The sequence below is a fragment of the Atractosteus spatula genome, chromosome 5, assembly GCF_055471065.1.
Source record: "Atractosteus spatula isolate fAtrSpa1 chromosome 5, fAtrSpa1.hap1, whole genome shotgun sequence".
Lineage (NCBI taxonomy): Eukaryota > Metazoa > Chordata > Actinopteri > Semionotiformes > Lepisosteidae > Atractosteus > Atractosteus spatula.
The window spans coordinates 43,509,358-43,534,929 of NC_142710.1; the positions used below are offsets into that span (position 1 = coordinate 43,509,358).

The following is a 25,572-nucleotide window of genomic DNA, read 5'->3' on the forward strand; positions in this document are numbered from 1 at the left end:
GGTTGTAAGTAAATATTTTAAGTTGAACAGAAGGGCTCCAGCACTTGCTTTGAAAATATCAGTTGGTTTTCCAAACAAATGAATGGAATTGTAATCACCGTTTTCTTTCTGATGTTGATGTTGACAGCTGTTGTGAACTATCTGATAGAAAAAATGAGATTTATAGTATTACCATAACATGACCACCATTAAAAGAAACTGAAACTAATGTATCTGAATGAAAATTTTATATTGCATACCCAGAAAGACACGGGTATTTTACTGAAGGTCATAATATCTTTAGATGAAGTCATATCTGAAGAATTAATAAAGAAAAAAATATTTTTATACAGGTTTAAAGACCCAGTTTTAGCACTTATCAGAAAAAAAACAAAATTCTCATCACTTAAGTGACCTTCATATTGTTTATATTGATAAGCAGGTCACAAATGGGATAGTGTTGATATATTAAATAATATAATATATCACAGTTGCTATATTAAACTGTAGGGTATTTCTATAGTCAAGAAACACACACATCTGCTCATTTGGTCAGAGCTTATCCTGGTTTCCATCCATCCATCCATTTTCTGACCTCTTATCCAATACAGAGTCACAGGGAAGCCAGAGCCTATCCCAGCAAGCAACGGGCAAGCAACGCCAGTCCATCACAAGGCACAAACACACAAACACAAACACTCACACCAGGGCCAATTTTCCCAGAAGTCAATGGACATACCAGTATACAGTATCTTTGAACTGTAGTTCAAAGATATACTGGTAGGTCCTATAGGAGGAAACCGCAGCAACCCCAATAAACATGGGGAGAGCATACAAACTCTACACAGATATCATACCAGGTCTTGCATTGAACCCGGGTTAGCAATGCTAACCACTACTCTATCACCCAGCCCCCTTATATTGGTTTAAAAGGGATCACATGACTCCCCCTGCCACATTGCAGGTCCCCATTCATATGTACCTGGAGTGAAGTACAGTACCTTGTCAAGGAACAACTGCAGTGTCTGCAATGGGGACTTGAACCCACAACCCACCTGTCTTGAGTCCAGACTTATCTGCTACCCTGCCCTGCCCGTATTCAACCATTAATATTGTTCATATGTCATTTAGGTTTTATGCATAGCAAGACGTCGCATGTAGAGAATACTGTGTGTGCCTGGAGGACAATCCACGTGTTGAGTTCCTAGCCTGCTTCCATCAGCCCTGGAACAGATGTTTCAGCGGTTGGTGCATTTTGCCCTCCTTCTGTTGGAAATTTCTACATCAGTTTCAAGTTCAATGCACTTACTCAGCAGTGAAGTTAATTTTTATAGTGGTTTTCCAAAAAGCAATTTCTTAAAGTGATTTCTGTTAGTAACTTTAAACCTTTACACAACTGCAATAATAATCCTTATATTTATACAGTGTTTTTCGTCCCAAAGGATTCCAAAGAGCTTCAAACATAGGAGGGGATCCACTTCATCCTCCTCTGAAGTACAGTGCCTACTGCGATGCAGCTCTCACTAGGAAAAGCAGCTTTCTGATAATAATTGCTGAGAAAGAGATTTTCAGGGCTTTCCTGTAAGTGTAAACCTGTTGTTTCACAATCTGGAAAATAGCACTAAACACAATCATATGGGGGTCTGACAATCACCATGGCAATGTGTAATGTCCTTTTTCAGCTGTGAAAACTTCTACTTACTGTACATCACAGTAGTAAATTTAAAATAAAGCTTTCTCTCTAATGAGCACAGAGAGACTGTGATGATGAACTGCGAAGCAGACTTTATTCCATCACTTTGGCGAAAAAAAATTAGTACATCTGTAATTGAAGCTCTTCTGGCCTGGCGTGGTGCAATGAGATACCAGAAGCTGAGGCAGATGATCCCGGTCAGGACCCTTCAGTGGTCTGGTTCAATGAGCTGCTGCTGTAGAGCTCAGTCCCGAAGTTCCTAATGCTACTGGTCTGGTCTCTAGCTTGGTCTCTGCAGTGAGTCATGTTTGCCTCACTGGGGCAGAGGCTGGATATAGGGTTGGCATTAGAATTGGTCTTTCCTGAAGAAATCACATGTAATTTCACCACAGCAGGAAGCTGCAGTCGGACATCTTCAGGGGAGAAGGCTGTGAGCCGAAAGCTTTGACTTGTGAGAACAGGTGCAAGTTGGGACAGTGATGTGCGAGGGCAAGAGGTGTCAACAGCATCTTTTATTTTTGACATTTAATGAGGTAGCTATAAGGTTGCCTTCTCCCTCTTGAGGTCTGAAATTTCCCTTCCCAGCTGGAGGTGGTTCTCAGCTTCCAGAATTCGTGAGAATGGCAAGGAATCGTTTGACAACGCTGGGGAGACAAGGAATTCAGAGTTTGCTCCTGCAGCTTGAGTAGATCCTGCGCAAGGCTCTGAAGACATGAAAAGGTCTTGAGATCATAACAATTGCACTGTGGACATTCGAACCAGTGTTGCTTCGTTTTCGAATGTACCAGTTCACAATTCACAGTCCACTTCTCTTACTGCAGTGATGCAGTACACCAGTTCTGCCCTCTGAACCTAAATAGCAGATGCAGAGCAACCACTTCCATCTTCTGCTTCCTCGTCCCCTCACACCAAGTTTCAATTGAATTTGTTGAATGGAGGAGCTGGGTAACGCTAAGCTTTTCCCTGAATAGTCTGACCTTGTAGTGCAGTTAGTAATAGAGTAAGGTGCTGTAAATAACCAGGCAGTGTGATTGCGATTAATCTCCACCCTGTCTGTACTGAAAGAGACACAGTTTAATTGAGCTGATTATATGCTAAACTAGTCATATTTCATAGTATTCTGTTCGTAGTTGGTGGTTAAATGAAAGGCATTTACAGTATAAAAGCTCTCAGTAGAAACAGTTTTGCACTTATCTGTAGTGGCCTCAGATTGTAATACAGTGAAAGCATTACAGACATGTAAACAAGACTGCATGAGAACATAAGAAAGGTTACAAATAAGAGGATGCCATTTAGCCCAACTAGACCATTTTGTACTTAGTAAGTAATTGGTCTGAAAATCTCATACAGGTTTTTAACAGCAGGGCTGGTTAGCTTGCTTCATACTCCCACACCTCTTTGTGTAAAGTAGTGCCACCCATTCTTAGTTTCAAATATACATGCACATGTTCCCTGGGTTGACTGTGTGAATGCCTTTGAGGATTTTGAGTACTTGGATCAGGTCCCATCTGTTAAAGACTAGGAAGGTTCAGTTCTTTTAGCCTTGCAGAGTCTTGTAACCTTGTAGAACTGCAGAGGAGCTGAAGCTATTAAAGGATTTGCTAGCTTCTAAGTAAACCAGCACCAGGTGCTTTTTCATACCTTATTTTGAGTAAATTTCCATACACGTATGTGGAGTTAATCTAATACTCCAGACCTCACTTTTAGCAGGTCTATATAAAGGTAAAATGCACACTATTCCAGGGTTGGAAATAAGACTCTCATTACACAGCAGACCCATTTCTATCTTTACAAGCTTTCCTCTTTATATAAAGTAGACCTAAGTAATCTGTTTCTGAAACAAGGCTATTGCTAGTAATTTGTTAAATATACTTGTTAGAGGTTCCTTTTGCAAGTGCTACAGATTGTCTTAAGAAACTAAGTTATTTTGTTCTGGTTAAGTTTTGTCCTGGAGTTTTGAATTATTTTCTGTGTGCTCTGCCTGGATAGTTTTTGGAATATCCACTGCCTGTATACTGTAGGTCTCAGCTTAATTCATATAAAAGAGAATTCGTGAGCAGTCAAGCCACTCCCCTGTCCTTTCAGTTCACTCCATTAAGGAACTTTGGTCCCATACAACTTTCTCCTTCATTATTTAATTGGTAATTAGTAGGAGCTGTATAAGAGATGAGGGCTGGCTAACTGATGCTCAGCCTGCAGTGCAGCCTGCTGACTAAGACACAGTCAGTAATGTGCTTCCTCTCCTTTCACAGATCACCCCGGGAAGCAAGGCAGCACAGGCCAACCTGAACCAGGGTGACATCATCGTAGCCATCGATGGGGCCAGCACTGACGGCATGACCCACCTTGATGCACAGAACAAGATCAAGTGTGCCAGCTTCAACCTGAGCCTCACAATGCAGAGGTACCTGCTGCCACTGGGCTGTACCGGGCACTCGCACCCACACCTCCCTGTCCCAGCTCCCCACATACTGCCCTTGCCATCACACCTGTTGCGGGCGGTGCTCACTGGCACTCCAGGGCTCTCGACTTGTAACCGAAAGGTTGTGGGTCCAGATCCCAGCTGGAATGATGGTCTTGTACCCTGGAGTGATTCTTTTACTTTCACTTTGCGCCAACAGAATATCTCGCAGTGTCAGTGACCGACATCCTTTGCCCTTACTTGCCTTTTCATTCCCAGTGTATATTTTCTGTGTCGGGACCTTTGATCTTAGCCAGTGTTTACCAGTGATATTAATTCTGCCTTGCAGCATGTTAATTGGAATGTCATGAGTAGCTGCATGAGTGGTAATTCCTGGGTGGGCGTGACAGGCTTCAGAGCTCATATTAAAGGTTGTCCTGTCTGTGGGATGGGTTAGGATCCCTTCCTCTCCACACCTGCCTCGTGGCAAGTGTTTCCTGTTTGACTGACAGAGTCATAAATGAAATGGAGATGGTGGGATTTGATTCCATTTGACTGGAGCACCTGTGTGCCCGCAGGATTGAGAGACCAAATATCACGTTCCCACAATAAGCTAGATGGGCAGACCTGGGAGGCAATAAACCAGCAACTGTGTGTAGCTAGTACAGTACTGTACTGGGAAGCCAGTAGAGAGGCCTGGAGCAGGGCTTCCAAGAAACATGATTGAGCCTTTTGTCACGAAAAAACAAGAGCAGCAACCATGTATTAGCTATATGGTCAAGAGGTTAAGTCCTACATGTATAACTTCATGTCTGTGTCTGTAGTGTTTATCAATCTGAGATAACAAACTCCATTCGGATTGGACAGTCTGATAAGCAGTAGCTCCCCAGGTACAGTGGCACCCACCTACAGATTTGAGTTGGCGAAGACATTCGGTCTTTCTCAAAGATACAACAGTGATGTCCACACTTGGTCCAGAGGACCGGTTTCTTTAGGCATCTTGGCCAAAGGTGCAATTAAAAATATTTAAAAATTCCATGACCCACCTGAGAAACTAGCGGCCTTGTAGTGCCACAACCAATTGTGTCACAGCTCAGAGGTCTTAGAGTTTTATCGTTCTGTTATTGGTGTAAGGGCACTTTCTCTTTTTCACAAATCAGTTGATGGGGATTATAAGTGTTTTTCACGTAATGTATCCAGAGAAGCATGCGGCTGCCTGAATGGTGAGTAGCAATTAAGAATTGTAAACTTGTCTGTCTACTACTGTGCGGATATTTGCAGATTAGATTCCTTCCTGCTTTTGATGAGTTTGCATTTGTCAATGTCATGTGCAAATGGATATTGCAGGGTAGGGACGATTCCCTGATGAGGATTTGTAGTCTCACTGAAAAGATCATTCACAGATAAGAGTGCAAGCTGATGTGCTTGTTAGATAAAACAGACTGGTCTTTGCAGGTATTCCTGAGATTATGTCAGTAAAGATGCGTCTTACCTCTGTGCACCGATCACAGAATGTAATGCTATTAAAATACTGCAAGGTACTGTATGATAAAGCTTATTCAAATGAACAGCCCAAAGTTAGCATTATTGTGTATGAGACACAACACCAAGCATAAAACAACACAGCACTGGGTTACTTGTTCTTGTGCATAATTGAGGGCTAGAGATGGTCAATCATATAAAAGGCTGATTCTCACCATATACCAGGGTGTTGTGGGGAGAATGGCACTATCAGTTTTAGGGGCTCTGTATCGCAAGCTACACAAATGGACAAGAAGTGTGCTGCTTTTTTAACTTGTCCGGTGAACATGGATTTGACTGAAAATATGAAGTGGAGGTCTCCAAATGTGCTGCTTCACAGCTTTGAGCAAATCTGAGCCCATGAGTTACTGCTAGTGTGAAAGGGCCTTTGTTACTTTGCTTTCACTCCACTCGGATGGCTTGACGGGATTTTGTTATCCTTTGTATTAGGAGCTGTCTGCAGCCCCATGATCCAGGCAGCCTCCACGAGACGGCCTATCCTCCTGTAATTGCCTCAGTGTGTTCAGACAGAGGCACGGCCCCAGGATCTTACTGCCACAGGCTGCAACTCCATGTCTCTGCTGGTACAGCTGTCACAGTGTCTCTCTGCTGTGACGCTGCTGGAAACATTTATTTTCTTTCTGTACTTAGGAGTTTAATTTTTAATGAGACACACATTTGCTGTCAGAGATGATGATGAGGAAGCAAGAGAGAAGTGCAGTTTTTGAAATGTGTTCAAATTCTACTCAGGCGTAACTGTTACTGCGAAGGTGAAAGTAACATTTTAATTGGGGAGAAAGGCTTCGGAATTCTTAGGGAAACTACTGTATTAGTTGAAGGCACAGTGTCATAATTCCACATTTCTCATGGGAATGCATTGGAAATGCAGTGTCAGATTTACACTGTTGATGTTAGTCTGTCCCAAATGATCTTTTTTTATTTTTTTTATGTACAGTATATGATCAGCCTCTGGGTGTGGATCAGGTTCAAACAGGTGGGTTCAGACCAAACTGTGAGGCTCAAAAACACACTTGTGCTTTTTAGTTAGTGCAGGGAAAATAAAACAACCAAACAACAAAACAAGCCTAGCTCTTCTTTGAACTCCTGCCTAAACTTCATCTTGAAGTCCCTGTCTAACACAGTTGAGCAGATAGACTGCTTACCAACCACAAAAACAAACAATTCTCAGAACAGTCTGTTTCTTTTTCTAAGACTCTTCTCAAAGTTTCCAAAAGTTCAGAAACTCACAAATCCTTTAGTCCTCAAGCCCCATCGACTGACTGACACTGGAAGATTTCTCTTTTTAAACAGTCACCAGGCCAGTTGTCTTTGAGCAACTGGGTAGGTGACTGAGAGCAGCAGTGTATTCCCCTAGAGGTGTCTGGGGAATGTGGTCCCACCAGCGCTCTGCTCTTACACATGCTACTGGTGTGATGTGTGTCCAGGGCATGTGTTTCTAATGATGTCTTCATTATTCATTCTAGAATAAGACACAGGACACATTTACAAATCGCGAATTGTAGTATGTAGTATGATATATCATCATTATCTTTGTATTATTTAGTTTATGTTTCCTGGTGGGATTCTGTGTACATGTTTTCTGTGCAGTAAACGCAGCAACAAGGTACTGTACAAGATCTCTCCACGTGGCTTATTTGCATAATCCATGTTTCTAGTGCAAGGAGGAGAGGGACTCTTCTGGACTAAATTAACTTTATACATTGGAAATCGGTCAATGTACAAGGTCATTTATCGTATCGCTTGAGCAATCTACTATAGTAGCAATCTACTATAAAAGCCGCTCATGGAAAGAGAGTGGACTGGAAGGATTTTAACAAGATACAGGGGGCACTGTTGTGCGTCTGAGGGACGCACAATCATCTTTAACCCACTTGTGCATTTTCTCATTAAGCCCTGCTTTGCTTCAGTTGCTGTGGACCAGATGCTGAAGGTTGTGGTGTGGATCTTTCCTCCAGTTTCAGCAGAGCACCTGAAGAGTGACAGGGTACTGACAGAAATACTGTCTGCTGCCAAGGTGACAGTTAGCGAGGTCAAGCAGTTGTGGGGGGAAAAAGCCTTGAGAATTGAATTGTGATAGAAGTTAGGCTAGAGGAAAAGGCATTCAGAGTGCCTGGCAGTTCTTCACCAGGGCTCTGGTGTCGCATCCTTTTTCACAGCAAATGTAATGGCCTCTCTGTATGGCCTTGGTTCTCATTGGGAATGACAAGGATGTTGAAGGACAATAAAATGAAAGAACTGTGTAACAGGCTTTCAGAGAGGCCGAATGAGTTAGCGTAGGCAGAGATGTATGGGAGCAACACAATACTGAATCCTCTGGGGATAGTAAAGCCTGATGCAGACGCATCTGAGGAGGTCAGTTCGAATTATCTTTCATGTTGAAAAGAAACTTCACCTTGAAGCTATTTCCTACACATGAGGAAATCAGGGTTAGGTAACGTAATGTAGAGCTGGAACTGGAAAGGTGTTTTACAGGCCCCTGTTCCACTATTTATATCTTATGCCTTTTTTCTGAAGGAAATTCTAGTATACTAGCAATTTAATTATATTCTTAGATATAATAATAGTGGAATAGTAAGAGAAGAACAGCATCAAGGGTTAGAAAAGCCAAGATGTTGCTTCCATTTAATCCCTTGTGAAATGCAGTGTGAAAGCTTGCTACTGTTATTACAAACTTGTGAATAACCTGTTGTTATTTTTCAAATTGTCGAGGCACACTAATGATGTGATCTGCCCTTAAGAAGAAAACATCCATCCATTTTCTAACCACTTCTCCCAGTTCAGGTTTGCAGGGGAGCCAGAACCCATTTCAGTAAGTAACAGGCGCAAGGCAGGGTACACCCTGGACAGGACACCAGTCCATCGCAGGGCAGACAGGCACAAATATTCACACTGGGCTGATTTTCCCAGAAGCCAGTTAACAGAACCCAGTATGTTTTTGGACTATGTGAAGAAAGTGGCGCAGCTGAAGGAAACCCATGCAAACATGGAGAGAACATACAAACTCCACACACACATCACACCAGGTGCAGGACCAAGATCCACACCACAACCACAGGGCCCCAAGAAAGCAATGCCACCATGCCCCCTATCAGTAAACATGCTTAACTTTAATCTATAATTTTACCATTTTTAACTTTATATTTTAGACTGGGGGTATTTCTTAATTTTGTGTTTTCAATGCTATTAGTAATTGTACTAAGTACTAAGAATTGTTAAAATCCTGTTAAATGTGTGCAAGTAGAATGCACTGTTCGGTGTTTACTCACTCTTTTTGTTGAGAGATATTGTGTGTCCTCTGCTGACAGCAGGTGGGATTGCAGCCATAGTATTGTTCTTGTACATCTCTTTCGCCTCCCCTAAGGTGTGTGAGTACCCGAGCTGTGCCAGCCCCCTCTTCAGAAATGCCAAGGTATTGAAAATAGGGCTGATCAGAGTGGGTCAGCTCTGCTGTTCCAGTTGCAGATCTCAACTCATTTACTTAATTTCTGTAATGGGTTCAAATTAACATATATCTACTATCTCTGCTGCCATTGAGACCCTGCAGGGTTGCTAGGTTTAAACACTGAATTTCCTCATCCCTGAGTTTAGTGAATATGCACTGATCTTTTCAGCTACTAAGACTAGTACTATTCTGTTTCTATATCTGCCCATTCTGGATACAGCTAACTTTTTTTGCTTAGTTACTAGTTTGTAAATGTTTTTTTGCATGAATCTAGCTTTTGAATGACATATTTTATTTTTCTGTTCTCGCAGTTTCAGAGATACAGATATTTTCCATACATCTCTTTATGTTTAATGCTCTGATAGCTTGTAAAATCAATGCACGTGTCAAAGCAGGTCTGATCTTGCACACTGACAAATATGTGCCCAGTGCTGTCCAGTAACCCAGAAATCCCATCACTCTTTTCATCCAGAGCCAGAACTTTTTTTCTTCCTAATCCAGCTCTGTGTACCCAGTGAAGGGTGATGCAAAAGAATGCCATTAGAGATCACGAGAGGCTTTACCTCAAAGTGAGCTAACTCTTCAGAGAGACAGAAACCAAAAAAGGGAACAGGCTCGCAGTCTGTGTTCATACCTGAGAAGCTGAAAGGGCATGCTCCCAGCATGCCCTTCTGGGTCAGTACCATGCCACAGACACTTGCTTGCTGGACTGAATGGCATCGTACTGCATATCATGTGGTGAATCTTAACAGTCTTCTCTGTCTTTGATCTGCAGGCTCCTTAGAAAGATGAGCCTACTTTGTCATCTTAATCCCTGGTTTGCCGGTTCTTCCCCCAGGACTCCCTGAGTCTATATACAGAAGCCATCTTCCTGCTATAATCACCTCCAAAAACAACCTGTATTTAGAGCTCTAGGTAGAGCCCAGTTTTTCATCACCTAGTGACTTTCAGGGCTCTTAACCTGTAGTTCAGTTGTTATCCTCCAGGGGACTAATTAAGGAAGCAGGTTTAATTACTTTAGGATTTTTTCAAGTCAGCCAGATTGAATTAACCCAATAGCTGACTTCAGACTTGCTCTGGTTTCACAATGGCAAACTCTGGTTTCAATCATCCATTTAAATCAAGTCAGGCTTAAACACTCTGACTAACTATGCATTTATACTGCACTGCAGAAGGCAGGAGGGTTGAGGCTGGAGTCCTTCATCCCCACCATCAAAACCACAGCAAAGACCATGCATCTTACTCCATGTATTACAACTCCAAATGATGGAATGATGATGGAAACTGTGCATTTTGAACTCCTACAGTATGTTTAAGCAACATCCATTGTAGGCACACAAATTCAGAAACTTCTTTTGATGGGCACGATTGTTGTGGCTTTTGTGTGATAAAAGTTTTTCTTTTTTGTGTAACCGAGAGTAAGTGTTTTTTTACCTGTACTGTACCTGATGTGAATTTAGTGTAATAACAAAATTAGCCTAGTTTGGCCCTATGGGGGCTTGAATGGGGATATCTGTACAGTCCAGAGCACCGATTCCATAAGGAAACCCTACAAGAAAATGTGTTGATCACTGTACACAGCTACAGGGAAGAAAAACTACATGTAAAGTAGATAATAATAATAATAATTGCTTACACTTATAGAGTGCTTTTCTGGACACTCCACTCAAAGTGCTTTACAGGTAATGGGGACTCCCCTCCACCACCACCAATGTGCAGCCCCACCTGGACAATGTGTCGGCAGCCATAGTGCGCCAGAACGCTCACCTATCATTGTGGAGGAGAACAGAGTGATGAAGCCAGTTCATAGATGGGGATTATTACGAGGCCATGATTGGTCAGGGCCAATGGAAAATTTGGCCAGGACACCAGGGTTACAACCCTACTCTTTCGAGAAACAACCTGGGATTTTTAATGACTCACACCTGCTGAGCTTCAGTGGACTGCCAGTTGTGGGTTGCAGGGTGATATGGCTGCTGGCAACTCTTGATGGATAGTATTGGATATGAGGATATTACCTACCATTTAATGATGCCACTGTTTCATGGTATTCACTAATGCATGGCCCAAAAATATTATGAATGCTTCCAAAACGGTTTTAGTGCAAACACCACTTTTCCTACTGCAAGACACACTATCACTTTGCTGAAGAACTCAGAGTCACCAGCACAGTAACAAATTTACACCAGTCACAGGAATCTCAGCCCTATGCGTGGAGATTGAGTTTCTGTTAACACTGAGCTATGACAAGCAGTTTTAACAATGTATGGGCTTAAGAAATGTGAATGTAAAGTACAGTATACCCTGCCTGCTGAAATGGTATCTTTCAAATTTAAATTACCAGCAAAACAAAATAAAGGGTATTGGCAATCTGTAAACTTTTATTCTCTCAGAAAGCTCTAATGTCAACTGGATCCCTGAAGAAAGTTGATGTCATTTTTTGCAGGGAACTGACTGGTCAGTGAGATGAGCTCATAAGTGCAAAGTCAGGCTCAGTTTCAATTAAAATACACAGAATTAGAGATTAGAAATTAGACATGTTGCTATAGTTACTTACTTAGATACAATTAGATCTTTTGTCAACATTTTACTAAAGTTATCTAGTTAATTTAATTATCCTGCTTTATGAAACAACCCTCAGGTGCTGTTGCCAATAACTATTAGGTAATAGTAACTGATTAATTAATGATTAATTAGTGATTAATAATGCAATGAAAAATAACTCTGATGGGTTTATTGATGCAAACCAAAGGTAAAAAGCATTTCATTAAATGAGTGCAACTGTATAACCAGATGCACTAGACACAGAAGGATATAACTTATTTTGTAAAACCTGTGAGTTCAGATTCAGACCAAGATACCAATAGAAAGACAGCTGAAATCATGGAAACAAACAACACGAAAGGCAGCAGTGAGAGAGAGTCCTCTGTAAATAAACACCTGGGAAAGAAAGCTTCGAAAGCACCTGTACACTGGTTTTCACATGGTTTTCACAGAGAAAATGGTATCTACCTCAGACTGCTATTTGCACAAAACTAAACTGAAGAACTGATCAAAACACATAACAGTCTGTCTGCACCTCCTCACAAATCTAGATGTGGAAGATCCCATCTGAATTGTTCAACAAGTGAAATCAGGTACCAGTGAAATGCCAGTTATTAGTGTTATAACAGTGTTAATCTGCTCTCTGTGAATTACTCCACCAGGTTGAAATGTTTAAACACATTGAATTGGATTTAATAAACATGACTGGATTTATCTTAGTGCCAGTTACATGATTAAGGTATACAGTGGCAGTGTGTGAGACCAGGTGCCAAATTCAATACATTTCACAATTAATGCCCAAAATAGCCCTGATTTAGCCCTTAAAGCTTATTGCAACTGTGAATGATGTCTTTATTCATTGTCATTGTCAAAGCAGACATATATTTTATTCCATACTTATTCGGTAAATCTGAGAGATATTCTTAAGTCTAGAATAGACTACCTCCTGAACCCAAAACATATCAGTGGAGCACTTGGGGTTTTGCTGTAGAACACTGTTCCAGAATCACCAGCTGTTATCTAAGTATTGTAGAAAATAAATTGAAATTTCACAGAATTCAGTGGTATTAAAGGAGATGAGGACATTGCATGTCAAGAGCCTAGTTGATATAACATGGTGGTTTGAGTTGTGAAGTTAGAAACCATGGAGCAAATGATATAACTGAATCATTAATTAATGAGCAAAGAGTATTGATACAGGTATAAATAATAGGCATAAAGTAAAAACCTCAGAGGCTACAGATAAATTAGAACAAAAAACGTCTAATTCAACCAGTTCACTGAGTTCTCCAAACAAGTGTGCGGCTTAGACCTGTTGCATTTGTTCAATTGTATTCCAGGCTTTGATGATGAAAATAGATCTGAAGTGAACAAAAACAAACAATACACACAAGAAAACTGCAGTGAAAAGTGGATACATTTAGGAATGAAGCAAGATAATTATTTCCCATCTCAACATGAAAGGCTAAAAGATATTTGATGCAATTTACTGAATGCGTGGGCTGGTTTTCATACAGCAACGTCACTCCATGAAAGAAGAACAGGTAAACCATCTAGACAGATTAAATCTAAGCAACAGATAACACACTGGACGCTTTCTTTCACTGACCTGGAAGTGATCTTTGCATGCTCATTGCAATCTACTTTTATCTTATTTTTCCCTTTATTCTGTTTTTATGTCAGCTGGTTATTTTCTGATCACGGTACAGTATTTTTCATCCCTTCAAACAAAGAAACTTCTGTTGACCCATAGTGCGCCACAGTCGGAGGCCACATACTGTACATCACAATTAAGGTTAATGCCTCTATGCCTAAGCTATAGTAATTAACTAACTGAGGTGATAAAGGTACTGCAAAGGGGGGTGGCATGATTAGTATTGAGCTCTTGAATATGAAATACAAGTTAGAAAATTAGGGAAGAGATCATCTACTGTAGGTTCTACATCTCAAATTTCACTTTGGTACAATGTTAAAAAAAGTTAAACTGACATACAGTATAATGGAATCATAGTCAAGCATGACAACAGAGTGAAAAGCAAACTTACTATAAAAACTCTAGGAAAGAGTAGAGGGGCAAAATGGAGACAGTGAGCCACAAATTATAATTAAATATAGAGTCTTGTTTTATGATATTGGCATTAATGCCGAGTCCAGTTTAGACCCGGCTGATTCTATACATGAAGATTTCACAGGTATGAGCTATAAGTCCCCTTTTTAATAAAAAAAGACTCTTATTCTGTCTTATTCTTTATTGGAACGATAAAACTATAGCCCTGGATTACGTGCTAGAACAAAATAATGTCTGGAAGGTCAGTGAAATCCCTGCTGGTGTTAGAAGTAAAGAAAATATACCGAAGAGACAAATGTCTGAGTACATTGTGCTCAAGATTTAACTGAGATGCAGTGCCCTGTTTTTTGTCTCTGCTGTTGAGTCGAGACTTGCAGGACCAGAGTGTGTTGTAAAGTTGTTCAGTCTTTGTTCTTGTAAAATTGTCTGGATCAGGGTTCATATTTCACAATTATTTTTATTATACTTATTCTTTCCTGAAAACATATCTTTTGCTTCCTTTTTTACTTTAATGCAAAGTTGCAATGAGGCAGGTAATGTGGTGGAGCAGTTTGGCTTTAGCAAGCTGTTGATGGTGGAGAAAAGAAACACACTACGTAAAATAGATACTTAGCCAATACTTAGATTTACGTTTTACATTAATATACATCATACAAAAATAGAAAGAGAATGACTTTTTGTTCCAGGATGAGAAGTGCGCCAGGTGAGAAAGAGGTTTGTGACAGATCACAGGTCACGTGATAAGCGTGTTCACCAGCCCTGGATAGGGGTATAAGACAGCCAAACAAATAAGTAGAAATACTTGTTTGTGTGCCCGAAACTAGGATCTGCACAATTCCTTCCCAGCTCCTCAGCTTCCAATGACTGTATTGTATTATACAATGGTACTGTATACCTTTCCGTGTGTACACTGGTGCACATGCATGTGTTCTCATGTTAATATACCCGGATAGACTGCAGGATAGAGGACTCAAAACACTCAGGTGTGGGCAATCATGTTGTACCCATGAGAACTGTGTCTGATCAATATTACTCCAGCAAACCCAACCATGTACTGTACACTTGTACAGAAAAAGTAGGAAGTTGTAAGCTGAATTAAAGTGTCAGCCAAGTAAATTAACAGTATATCAATTTTAATTATATACAGATGAAATCCTTACGTTCTTGAAATCCTGTATATTCTAGGCTTTAATCAGGAAGGTAAAAAATCTGTTTATCTTTTACAGTAAAGCTCTGGTAAATAAGCTGTGTAAAATCTTTTCTTTAAGTTCAGTTTGCACAAAAAATCCAATTCATTGTGGCTCCAAGCCGGAGTCATTCTGTTTCCCAGAAACTGAAGGTCAGATGCTTGTTTTGAGACTGCAGTGCACTTTGGTGGTGTAAGTCCTCCCACACAGTGGTCTATTACTCAACTGATTATTTTGTTTTGCTATCATTGTTCCACACAGTTCTTGGTAACACCAGCTTTTCATTGAAGTCAAAACATTATTTTCTTTGTCAGACTTGAAAAGGGGGACATTTCCTTTCAATTTGGGTGTAATTTAATCTCCAGAACCATTTTGTCATCCCTTCTGATGTTGTTTTCAAATCGCACATTCAAAATCGACACAGGATGCTGACAGATTTAATGGAAGCATCTTGTTCATTGAAGACAGATCATTTTTTATAATGTATTTCTGGAATCTGATAAGACACAAGCCTGTTTTTTTGTTTCACTGTCAAAAAATACAAATCTATATTTATATACAAATCTATTACCTCTCTTGTTTCTTCGGATGAGACATAAAACCAAGGACCTGATTGGGAGTCCCCGTTAAAGTACTGTAACATGCTTTAAGTGGAGTGTCCAGAAAAGCACTATATAAGTGTAAGGAATTATAATTATTAACTATTTTAAACTGTTGTTTCTGAGAAAGCAATGAGAAAGCAATACATAACAACTCTCTTCTGTATTACTCTTCATTAATTACTGTAAAAAGACTTCAGACTTGGGGAGACTTTCATCTATTTGGTTTTTATGTATCCAGTTTTGTTTCATTGTAAAATTGTTTCTGGTGGTGGAAGCCAATTGTTGGGATTTTATTTATAGCAGATTTCATGTAATTAATTATCGATCTGGCAGACTGAGGGAGAAACATTGCGTGTGTACTTTCGTAATAGAGTAATAATCAAGTAGATGATGTTTATTCCAGTCCCTAAGGGAGTACAGGGGTCACCCCAGATTATTCACAAGGGGGTCAGATTAATTCTCTGCTTTTAGTTGGATGGTATTTATAGTCACCTGTTCATCCATTCCAAAATATAAGTTTAAAATAATAAAAAAGATCATGTCCAGTTACTCCTAGCTAAAATACATCATAACATAATGTATTTGATCTTAAAATGGATTACAAATGAGAGGAGGTCATATAGCCCACCTGGCACAGCTGGTAATTTGTAGTTAACTGATCCCAGGATCTCGTCCAGTTGTTTCTTGAAAGTAACGAGAGCACTTCACAATAGTATCACTGTTCTCTGCAATCTGTAGTTTTAAATGAAAGCTTGGGAAGAGGTCAGACCCTAACTGTATCAGCTTGCACTTTCCTGAGTGTAGATATCTGTCACACCTGCTCACACATTATTCCTTCACATGGGCATCGTTCTGTACTTGCTCCTCACCTTGAGACCTTTGCTCTCAGCTCTGAACTCCCTGTGGTCCTCTGTTCTCCAACACACCCAAAGAGAACCTCCCTTCCAGTGCCGTCTTCAGAGCCAGACCCAGCACCTGCTTTTCGACTCCAGTAGAGATCAGCACCATCCCATGGTCCCCAACCTGGGCGATCTACTGCAAGTCCCTTAGTGGTCAGCTCCATCACTCAGCCCTCCCTCGGGCCAGTTCAACCAGTCCACTCCCAAATCCTCCAGCTGCTGGACATACCATCAGGTCTATGTCTACCCTCCACATCAGCCATGCCACTGGATCACAGATCTGAGCTAGTCTAATGGGCTTTATCGGGCTGAATGGCTCTTCTGTCCCTTATTCCACATTGGGCCTCGAGCAATGTTTTCCATGTTTCCGTCTCTTTCCTTTTCCCTGCCCACCTTTCTTTCTGCTATCCCCATCGGTGGTTACACATCCACTCCAACATCCCCTCCTTGGTTTCTGAAGTGGACTTGGCTGCACTGCCGATTTCTCCCTGTTCAGAAGTATTATTCTCAAAACCCCTCTCAAAACAATCATCTTCCGAGCATCTTCATCTTTTCCCAACATACTTGGTGCTTTCTGGTCAGTTTGGAAATGTCACTAAGGTTTCCATCATAAATTTCAGTTCCCCTTTCCTTTTCATTTTACCTACTGGCCATATCTTACACAAAAATAAAACACCTTCCAATCAGAGATGGCCTTCATTTCATCCATGAACTGCTGAAGCAGAAATCCCTGCTTTCTTTTCTCTGTCTCTTTCCCTCGTGGCCCGGTACCCTACTGTATGTGCCAGTGACCTATGCAGTGCAGAAGTCAGTGTACCCAGGGCTTTGCTTCTGGGGTGCAGGCTGACATAATCAAGTAGACAAAGCCCAGACTGGTCAGCTCAGCTCTGGAAACAAGGGCAGGGGACTATCCTGCAGCTACTGAGCTCTGCTCTCTTCTCTTCTTTAACCCCAGTGGCAAGAGCTGCGTCAACAGCTTATGACCTCGGCTGGCTTATCTTTCAAGTTTAGCCTGCAGGGAATGCACCGCTGCCAACTCCATCCTTTCATAGTCATGTCTGTGTGAAGTAGTGCAAATCACAATTCTTTTTATCAAAAGACTGTTATCTTTTTCACTTTAACTGTGTATGTCTTTAAGAACCTATTGTCTAGTAGATGCATAACACTAAGTTAAGACTGAAGCTGTATCTTGCTGTACTGCTAAAATAATGTCTAAGAATATTTTATATTTAACATTTTTACTCCTAAATTGTCTTAAGTGGTAGACTAGTCTGTTTTAAACGGAAGGAACTCACGAGCATATTCTCTGGGTGTGCTATGTCAGGGGTGCAATGCTGAGGTGAAACAGACCATATGCTTCTGTATCTGTTTTTGATTTGTGGCTTAATAAGTTGTTTTTTGTACTCCGTGGCAGGTCGAAACGCCCCGCGCCAGTGCCCACGGCCACCCCCAGAATGGATTCACCCATGCCCGTCATCCCACACCAGAAGGTAAAGCAGATCCTGCAGGGCAGCGCCAGGGTGTGGTCCAGTCACCCTGCCTGCTGAACCAGCATGTGTCAGGCAGCGTATTGTAGCTATGTTTCTCAGATAAAACCTTAACAAGCAGGTCTAGTGTGGTAGGAATAAAATATAACCCATCATGTCCTAATAACCTACTTCAAACAATTACTGATATCAACTAAAATGTATTTTAAATGGCTATTTAAAAATTTACAAAAATATCTGTAGTCTGAATTAAGTTGGAAAAAAAAGCTGAATTAATTCCCATAATTAATTCTGCTCCAGTTATGTATACTATTCAAAATACCAGAGTACTAGGAAGAACTACCGAGGTCACAGGTTGAGCATAAAAAGCATCTGAAAAAGTGTCACTGAAAACTATCATAAAATTCAGTGGAGCACTGAATTCACCAATGGGCAACAGATTTAGATATAGATTTAGAAGGAAATGGCTAGCAAACTGTAAAAAGAGAGCTATGATATTTGAGAACTAGCTTATTTAATACCCAGTAGACCTTAGTACATTGAGTGACAAATGTAAGGCACACAGTTCACTTCTGGGGTTATGCAAGCAAGAAGCAAAATAACATTCAAGATTTACATTCGATAGTAATAATTTGTGTTTCTTCCCTGACAATTGCTAGGAATAATCTACTGGCCCCATCTACTGGGCAGCCAAAGAATGAGAAAATGAGAAACTGTTTTTATCTTCTGCAACACTGGTTGCATTCTTGCTTCAAACGGGGCAAAATGTCAGTGTTTTTGCATTGTTGTTCCTATAACACACACTCTCCAGCCATTCTTTATGGAAGTGTTTGGGAAGATGACTGGTGACATCGTGCTAATGATTTTTGTAATTATTTGGGAGGTCACTATCACTTCTACATTAGATCTCTCCTGCAAAAGAGATGTGATATAACTTATGCCTCCATGGTTTAAGTGTTTGTTTCGATGAAACTCTTAAGATTTAAGTGGAAAAAGTCATATACAGTAGGACTACTGTGGATGAGACTTCGGACCATTGTCAAGAATTTCAGATGATCCAAGGAGGTTCCAAAGTGCACACAATAAAGCAGTCTGTCTGTCCTCCACAGCCCCATGACCATTTGAATTTTGAGGAGACTTGCTGGGATTCAGCTGATACCATTGTGGTGGTGTCTTTACCCTTTCCTGATGCACCTCGCGATGGCTGCTTAAGTACACTGGGGATTTGCTGAGCTCAGAATACCACTGCTTAGTCCAGAGCAGTGAAATGGGTTGCAAATCATTAGAAATTGCCCCACAAAAGTGTTTATTTTTCTATGCCTTTTACTTTATGGCATGTGTGTAGATTTACATCAGCAATCACCTGTCAAATTATCTGTTCTTTCCAGCTTTAAGTATCCCCTCTGCCTGTGCGTGTAAGTGCAGATTGTGAGGAACAGGCCTGTTACAGTGACAGCACTGCACTGCTGTCTTAGGAGTTCAAAACCCCTGGGTCATGGGGTTCATCACCAGACCAAAGTTCATCACTGTGCTGTTCAACTGGGGTGTCAGGAGCTGTGTCTTAAATGACTGTTCAATCCAGGAATGCTGCTACAGATATTGAAGCAAAGTATTACAGTATCTAATTGATCTTAAGATCATCTTCGTCAAAATCAGCCAACTATTCCATTATATGGAGAACACTGTACACAACAGCATACTTCAGTTTCAACTGATTGCAGCGTCACATCTGGCCACCTTGTCTGTGATTGAAGTGGAAAACCTGTATTGTCACACCTCTCGTGGCTCATCCCAAGCTGTCTTTGGTAGATGTGAGGTCAGGCATTCATTTATTGTGCCCTGCTCTCTGTATCTTCTCTCCCCTTCTTTTTGTCATTTCATTTCTCTCGCCTTTTGTTTCCTTCTGAAGGATCAGTCACTTCAAATCAATGGCAGCCTCTCAGCCTGCACTACCAGCCCCAAGCCACTGGGGGTAACCAACGGGACAAACTCCTACTTCTACAGCAAGCAGGAGATCAACCATTTCTCTAACGTTTCAATTACTGAAGCTGGAGCCCCTTCTCCGACGAAGCGGCTTTCAGGCCCCGTCTCACTGGGCCCTGTGGGCAAACTGGCAGGGCAGAGGGGGCAGTATAACACCCCAATAGGCCTTTACTCAGCCGACACCATTAGGGAGATGGCTGAGGCTCAGGGAGGCCGCAGAGGAAGGGCCTCTGCTGTCGGCCTCCTCCAGGGGTATGTAACAGGACACACTAACACCCACAACAGAGTCTGTCCACTGATTCTTCGGGTCTACCAAGGCTCCGTCAGAAAGCTGTTCTGTTAACCCCATCCTGCAAGAGTGCACAGAATACAGCTGCAGATGGCTTCTTTCTTTTACTAGAATATCAGAAATAACACTTTCTTTCACAAACCTTCTTTCACATTCAGTTGCATAAGTAGGGATCTTATTGATCAGGAAATGGAGCTGAGAGAGTTTTAAATAAGTGGTGCTAATGGTCACAGCTGCAGCAATACAGTATATAGTATTCTGATAAAACCCAGACCTCTTCTTCTTCAAAAGCTATTTCTTTCTGACTAATAAATTACAGTTCTGAGCAGGACTAGAGTGGAACCTGGTCCCAGAGACTATGAGAATCATTCTCTGTTAGTATGTAAGACTTCCAGTGCACTAAGTGTTCTGTTTGCTTGGAGGACTGGGGTTATAGACACAGCCTTCCTTTTGAATCACACAAAAACCGGAGGAGAGGCTGACCCAGCAGCACTGTTGAGAAGGTATGTTTCTAACAGATCAGATCCTTTGGATTTAATCCACTATAGGTCTCCTGCTGTGTACCACAGCAAATCTATTGGGATTAATCCAGTACAGGACTCCTGCTGAATAACAGAGCAGATCTCTTGGGATTAATCACATATAGGACTCCTGATGAGTAACAAAGCAGATCTCTTGGATTACCTTTTGGGTTGCCTCTGGTTTTATGTTTTTTTCTTATGTGTTAAACAGAGGGTAGGCATGTTTTCGTTACTATATTCCTTGACAAATTAGAATTAAGCCTTAAAACAGCATCAGAAATGTAATGCTCTGTAGAAATATATAAAGTATTTATGTACTTTAATTTGGAAAGTCATCGCTTGTCCCCTTTTTGTGGACCAATTTTCATAGTGAACAATGAGCCTGACAAGTCAGAGAGATGTACTGTACCTCCCTTGACCGTCAGGGGTAGTCATGCGCCCCTTCCCAGGCATCGGGGGGCAGTTCAAGGTATAGAAGGCATGCCTCAGGGAGTGGCTTAAACCCAGACTCTGACTGCACGCAATATGTACTCTTTGAGTTGCTCTAACTTGTAGTTGGTGGAGTGTCAATATTAAAGAAGTATGTTGTCAGTCGAGGTAACTTCAGGTGACCTTGTATATTTTTGTCTTTTTAGAGGAAGACAATTGCCTGTAACATAATTCTTAAGTGACACCCAGACATGTTCAGTAGGTGTTCTTCTTGGAAGCAATCCTTAAAGTAATCTCTCGTTACTCATATCATGTAGTCTGATTATGTTGCTACTGTGACTGTCTGATACTTCTCACCAGTGCTGTGGGATTGCCGCTGCATACAGTGGACTCCACCTGCTGGCAGGCTGCTGTCACGACACTAGAAACACCAGCAGCTCCCCCATCCCAGGCTGTAGAGAAGAGACTCAGAACATTTAGCCATTCGTAGTTTTTGTATTCACAAGCAGGATGTTGTGCCTTTCCCTGGCTTCCTTCATTACTTCCAAACATACAAAATCTTCTACTTCTGCTGAAGGAAGGCAGGCCTCAGAAAAAAAATAATATGCCAAGTTGGAGTTAGGGAGTGCCCTGTGAATAATCTTAAAGGAGCATATGGAATAATAAGGAGTGTTATATAACACCATAGGGCATTAGTTCAACCAAAGAAAGAATTCTTGGTTTTAAAAACTGGCTTTGATTTTAAGATTCTTTGCTGAAGAACAATTGATGATAAAGTTTGTGAATAATGGATTAAATTTTTTCTTCTCATTGGCAGTTAAACTTGTGGACATTAAAATATGAGAATATGAAGAAGTTTCTCTGAGGCTGTGTGGCTGGTCTTAACTTGAAAAACTGCTATGAGCTAGAGACAGAACTTCAGTCCAGAGCTGCAAATTTTGTCATCAAAGTCACTTCCCAGAACTTTCCAGTCCCAGAAAGTCCTTGACTTTGAGTAGCTTGTTATGTAAAGAATCATCTTGGGGATAACGAAAGAAAATCCAGAGTCAGAGCCACCTTAAAAACGAGAGATGGGAAAGATGAGGCACATGAGCCAAGCGATCGGGAGAGGTGACTTCATGCGAGTGGCAGGGCTGGAGCGAGGGCGCTGGTGTTGAGTCCGCTGTGTGCGATAGTGTTACACCCTCTCTGCGCCAGCGCAAAGGGACACCTGTTTTTGCCTTTCCTTTAAAAGGCAGTGGAATTCGAGGGCTCGAGTTTCTGTCCATCCTACACTGGCTCTGTATGTCCCGGGACATCTCTCTCCCTGCTTAGGAAAAACAGGAATTTTCATGCAAGGGAAAAAAGGACTTTATTGAACCCTGACATAAACTTTAACCCTGCAGGTGATGTGGTGGGGCTGTGAGCGCTCCAGTGTCCTGGCTTTGGAGCTGCGGTTGGTTTTGCTGGAGGGCGGTGGCCTGGGGTCAGTGCGGCACAGCGCGGTGGCCGCTGTCCTTGTCCATCACTCCTTAAACTGTGTTTAAGGCGGCAGAGTCTGGAGTCCTTGAGAAGCTTTGAGATGAAGCTCAGACTCCAATTATAACCCGTGGTCATGGAGTCCGTGAGGCCAATTGGATTAATAAATCAAGGGCAACTCCCTGAAAGGCGAGCAAGCTCTGAGAAAGATCTGCACAAAGCATTTCAAGAGTCTCTTAGAAGAAGATTTCTATAGGGAAAAAAAAACTGAATGTTGCTCAGGGTCATAAAATTAGATGGTTGAGGTAGAAGAGAAATCAAATTAGTTTGGTACAGTATTTCTAATCAGGATGCCATAGTGGAGTGTTTAGCTCATTTGCACACCAGACAAACAGTTTTCATGGCTGTCCTCACCAATGGACATCGGGACATCTGAGTACAGTCACGCCCTGCAGTGCTGTCCATGCCTGAGGTCATGTCGTGATGTTGCCAGAGTGAAAGGTCTCGAATGTGTTTTTAACTTTGATTTTTCTCTCTCTCTCTTTCTCTTTCCACTGCATCAGGTCATTGCCAACACTGTTGCCAAGTTAGTATGATTTCCCATGAGCCTGTGCTCCGGGCTGTGCTGTGTCCAAGCATGTTGTCTGTGATTGGTTGTTGAGCCAGTAGCCTGGGTCGCTTTAGAACTTTGCCAGGCATACCCTTCTATTCCATTGCATGTGGTGATTCATATAACATGCAGCCAATCTGTAAGCAATGTCTGTAGAGCTCCAGGCGTCCAGGCACACTATAACTGTGTCTCAGGCTCGCCTACGTCAGAGGGACAGCAGCGTCACTTCTGCTCTGGTCTGCACAGTGTCAGGACAGCAGTTTTACAGCTTCACAAGCAATGGGGTAAACCCATGTTTGCATTTTTATAAGTCATTTTATAAAGGTCAGAAAATATTTTAATCAGCCAGGAAATTAAAGAAACTGAGACATGAATTATAACACTTTACATTTATTTGGTGGTTAATAATACACCATTTCAGTTTGTTTTAATTTATACAGTAATTGACTTATGCAACCGTGCTGACTGTTGCAGATGAACAGTAGTGCCTCTAAATGGCTGCAACTAGTGCACTTTCACCTCAGTTTGACATAGAGGATAATGCCTTCCTTCAGATAGTACCTGAGTATAGTGCTCTGTAGCCTGATCCTTTCAATGCACATAGTTTCATGATGACCCTTGTGCTTCAGTCCTTGGTAGTGAGTTGAGTGCATGCGACAATGAAAAAACACTGAGTTCTATTGGAACCTCCAAGGTTTAGACAATAGTCTCCATTTCTGAAGATAAAGCAGCAGAGGACAGACTGCATGTTGTGGCTTGGTGAACTGGGTGGTAAATGATGGAGTGGAAAGATTGACAATCCCATTGTAAGGTGGACATGCATGCAATTCTGTTTGTCCGTAAGCTAATGGGTTACAGTACCTCTTGTCTGGAGATATTGCTAGAAGAGGTACGTGATTCTGAATTTAAAGGTCAAAAGGCTGCCATGTGCCATTTTTCATGTTGCATTTAGAAAATATTGTGTTCTACATTATAGCTTTAAAGACAGAATAAATAATATGATCACAATAAAAGAATGGTTACAGCAGCTAACTGATCTGACAGCCACATCTAGCAATTCACTGAAAGAGTGGAAGCAGAAGCCAGGGTGTCACCTTCAACAACATGGCTGGGCAGCATGTTCAACACTCCCACAGTTCTCTGTGTAAAACGTGCCTCCAGTTCTCAGTTTTAAATGTATTTCCCAGTAGTTTCAATATGTGTGCTCTGGTCTGAAACGATTAAAATATTTTATTATGGGAGTGATTGTTACATCTACTTTTGACCTTTATTTCAGGGCCTAGGGCATTTTTTCAATCTCTCGGACTTGTTTGTAACAGACTTGGTTCTGAGCAGTGTGGTGGCTTTAACAGGATTGCCATTATGCCATCTTATATGAGGCCGCTTTGTTTTTTGTGTTTACGTTTTGTCCTTTTCACTTGATTTCAGTCTGTTTCAGCTCCTTAAATGTTTTGTTTCATAAATACAATACCGTGTCTTCATATCTCTGTACTGCTTTTGTTAATTAGGTTTAAGATATCAGTAAAAATTAGGGTTTGTGTGACTAGTCCATGAGGCCACCTGTGGCAGGCAGCCTTCTGACCCTGCGGACAGACCTGGTCTCGGGATCACAGCAAGGCAGGTAGTCTGGTGTGGTGTTTGTTGACCAGTAGGAGGCACTGCTCCCTCTGGACCACTAATTCCAAACCAGTACCATAGTAGACCTGGCTGTGTGTGGGAATGAAAAATCCTTCGGCATTGTTCAAAGGAGTAGGGGTGCTGACCTAGGTGCTCTGATTGAATTGGCTTTGTAGATCCTTACTGTATTTGAGATTCTGTTGCAGAATGGGCTCTTCTGAGAGGAAGCTGCCCATCTGTGGGGAATGACATGAGTCCCCATGTTCCTGCAAAGCTTCCCACAGAAACAATAATTAAATCCAAGGTATTTTTGTTACAGGCATACCCAGGCATAGGCCAGTTCATCTCAATGCAGAGAGTACAGGTTTCTTGACTAAATTCACCTGCTGATTGGTCCCCTCCTTATTGTTACATTGTCACATTGGGACACTCTCCACTGCCACCCTTCCTCCCTCACAGTCTCTGTCTGTCCTGCACTGTCTCTCTCTCTCTGTCTCTGTCACGCCCCCCACTGCCTGCAGCACTGAGTATATCCCCAGCTTCAACCCCAGCGTGCTGAAGGACTCTGCCTTGTCCACACACAAGCCAATTGAGGTCAAGGGGCCGGGTGGCAAGGCTACCATCATCCACGCCCAGTACAACACCCCCATTAGCATGTACTCCCAGGACGCCATCATGGACGCCATTGCTGGTCAGGCCCAGGCCAGGGGAAGCGACATCTCAAGGTAAGCGTCATTCTGCACAGGCCTGCCACCCCACTGTCCGCTGGCTGCTGAAGACCCTTCGGAGAAACATTTGCACGGTGCTCATTCACCATGGTT

The 25,572-nt window shown here is 41.8% G+C and overlaps 1 protein-coding gene across 5 annotated transcripts in view; it reads left to right on the forward strand.

Moving 5' to 3' along the window:
- LOC148835136 (LIM domain-binding protein 3-like) overlaps positions 1–25,572 on the forward strand; it is a 55,253-nt gene that overhangs the window by 22,358 nt on the left and 7,323 nt on the right. For 3 of the 5 annotated variants that reach the window (XM_088916051.1, XM_088916054.1, XM_088916053.1), the window contains exons 3-6: positions 3,925–4,076; positions 17,772–17,847; positions 23,088–23,110; positions 25,273–25,476. In XM_088916051.1, coding sequence (XP_088772177.1) covers positions 3,925–4,076; positions 17,772–17,847; positions 23,088–23,110; positions 25,273–25,476 — 455 coding nt within the window. Of the gene's footprint in view, positions 1–3,924; positions 4,077–17,771; positions 17,848–19,753; positions 20,080–23,087; positions 23,111–25,272; positions 25,477–25,572 lie in introns of all 5 variants that reach the window. The other 2 variants (XM_088916049.1, XM_088916050.1) reach the window with 1 other exon arrangement.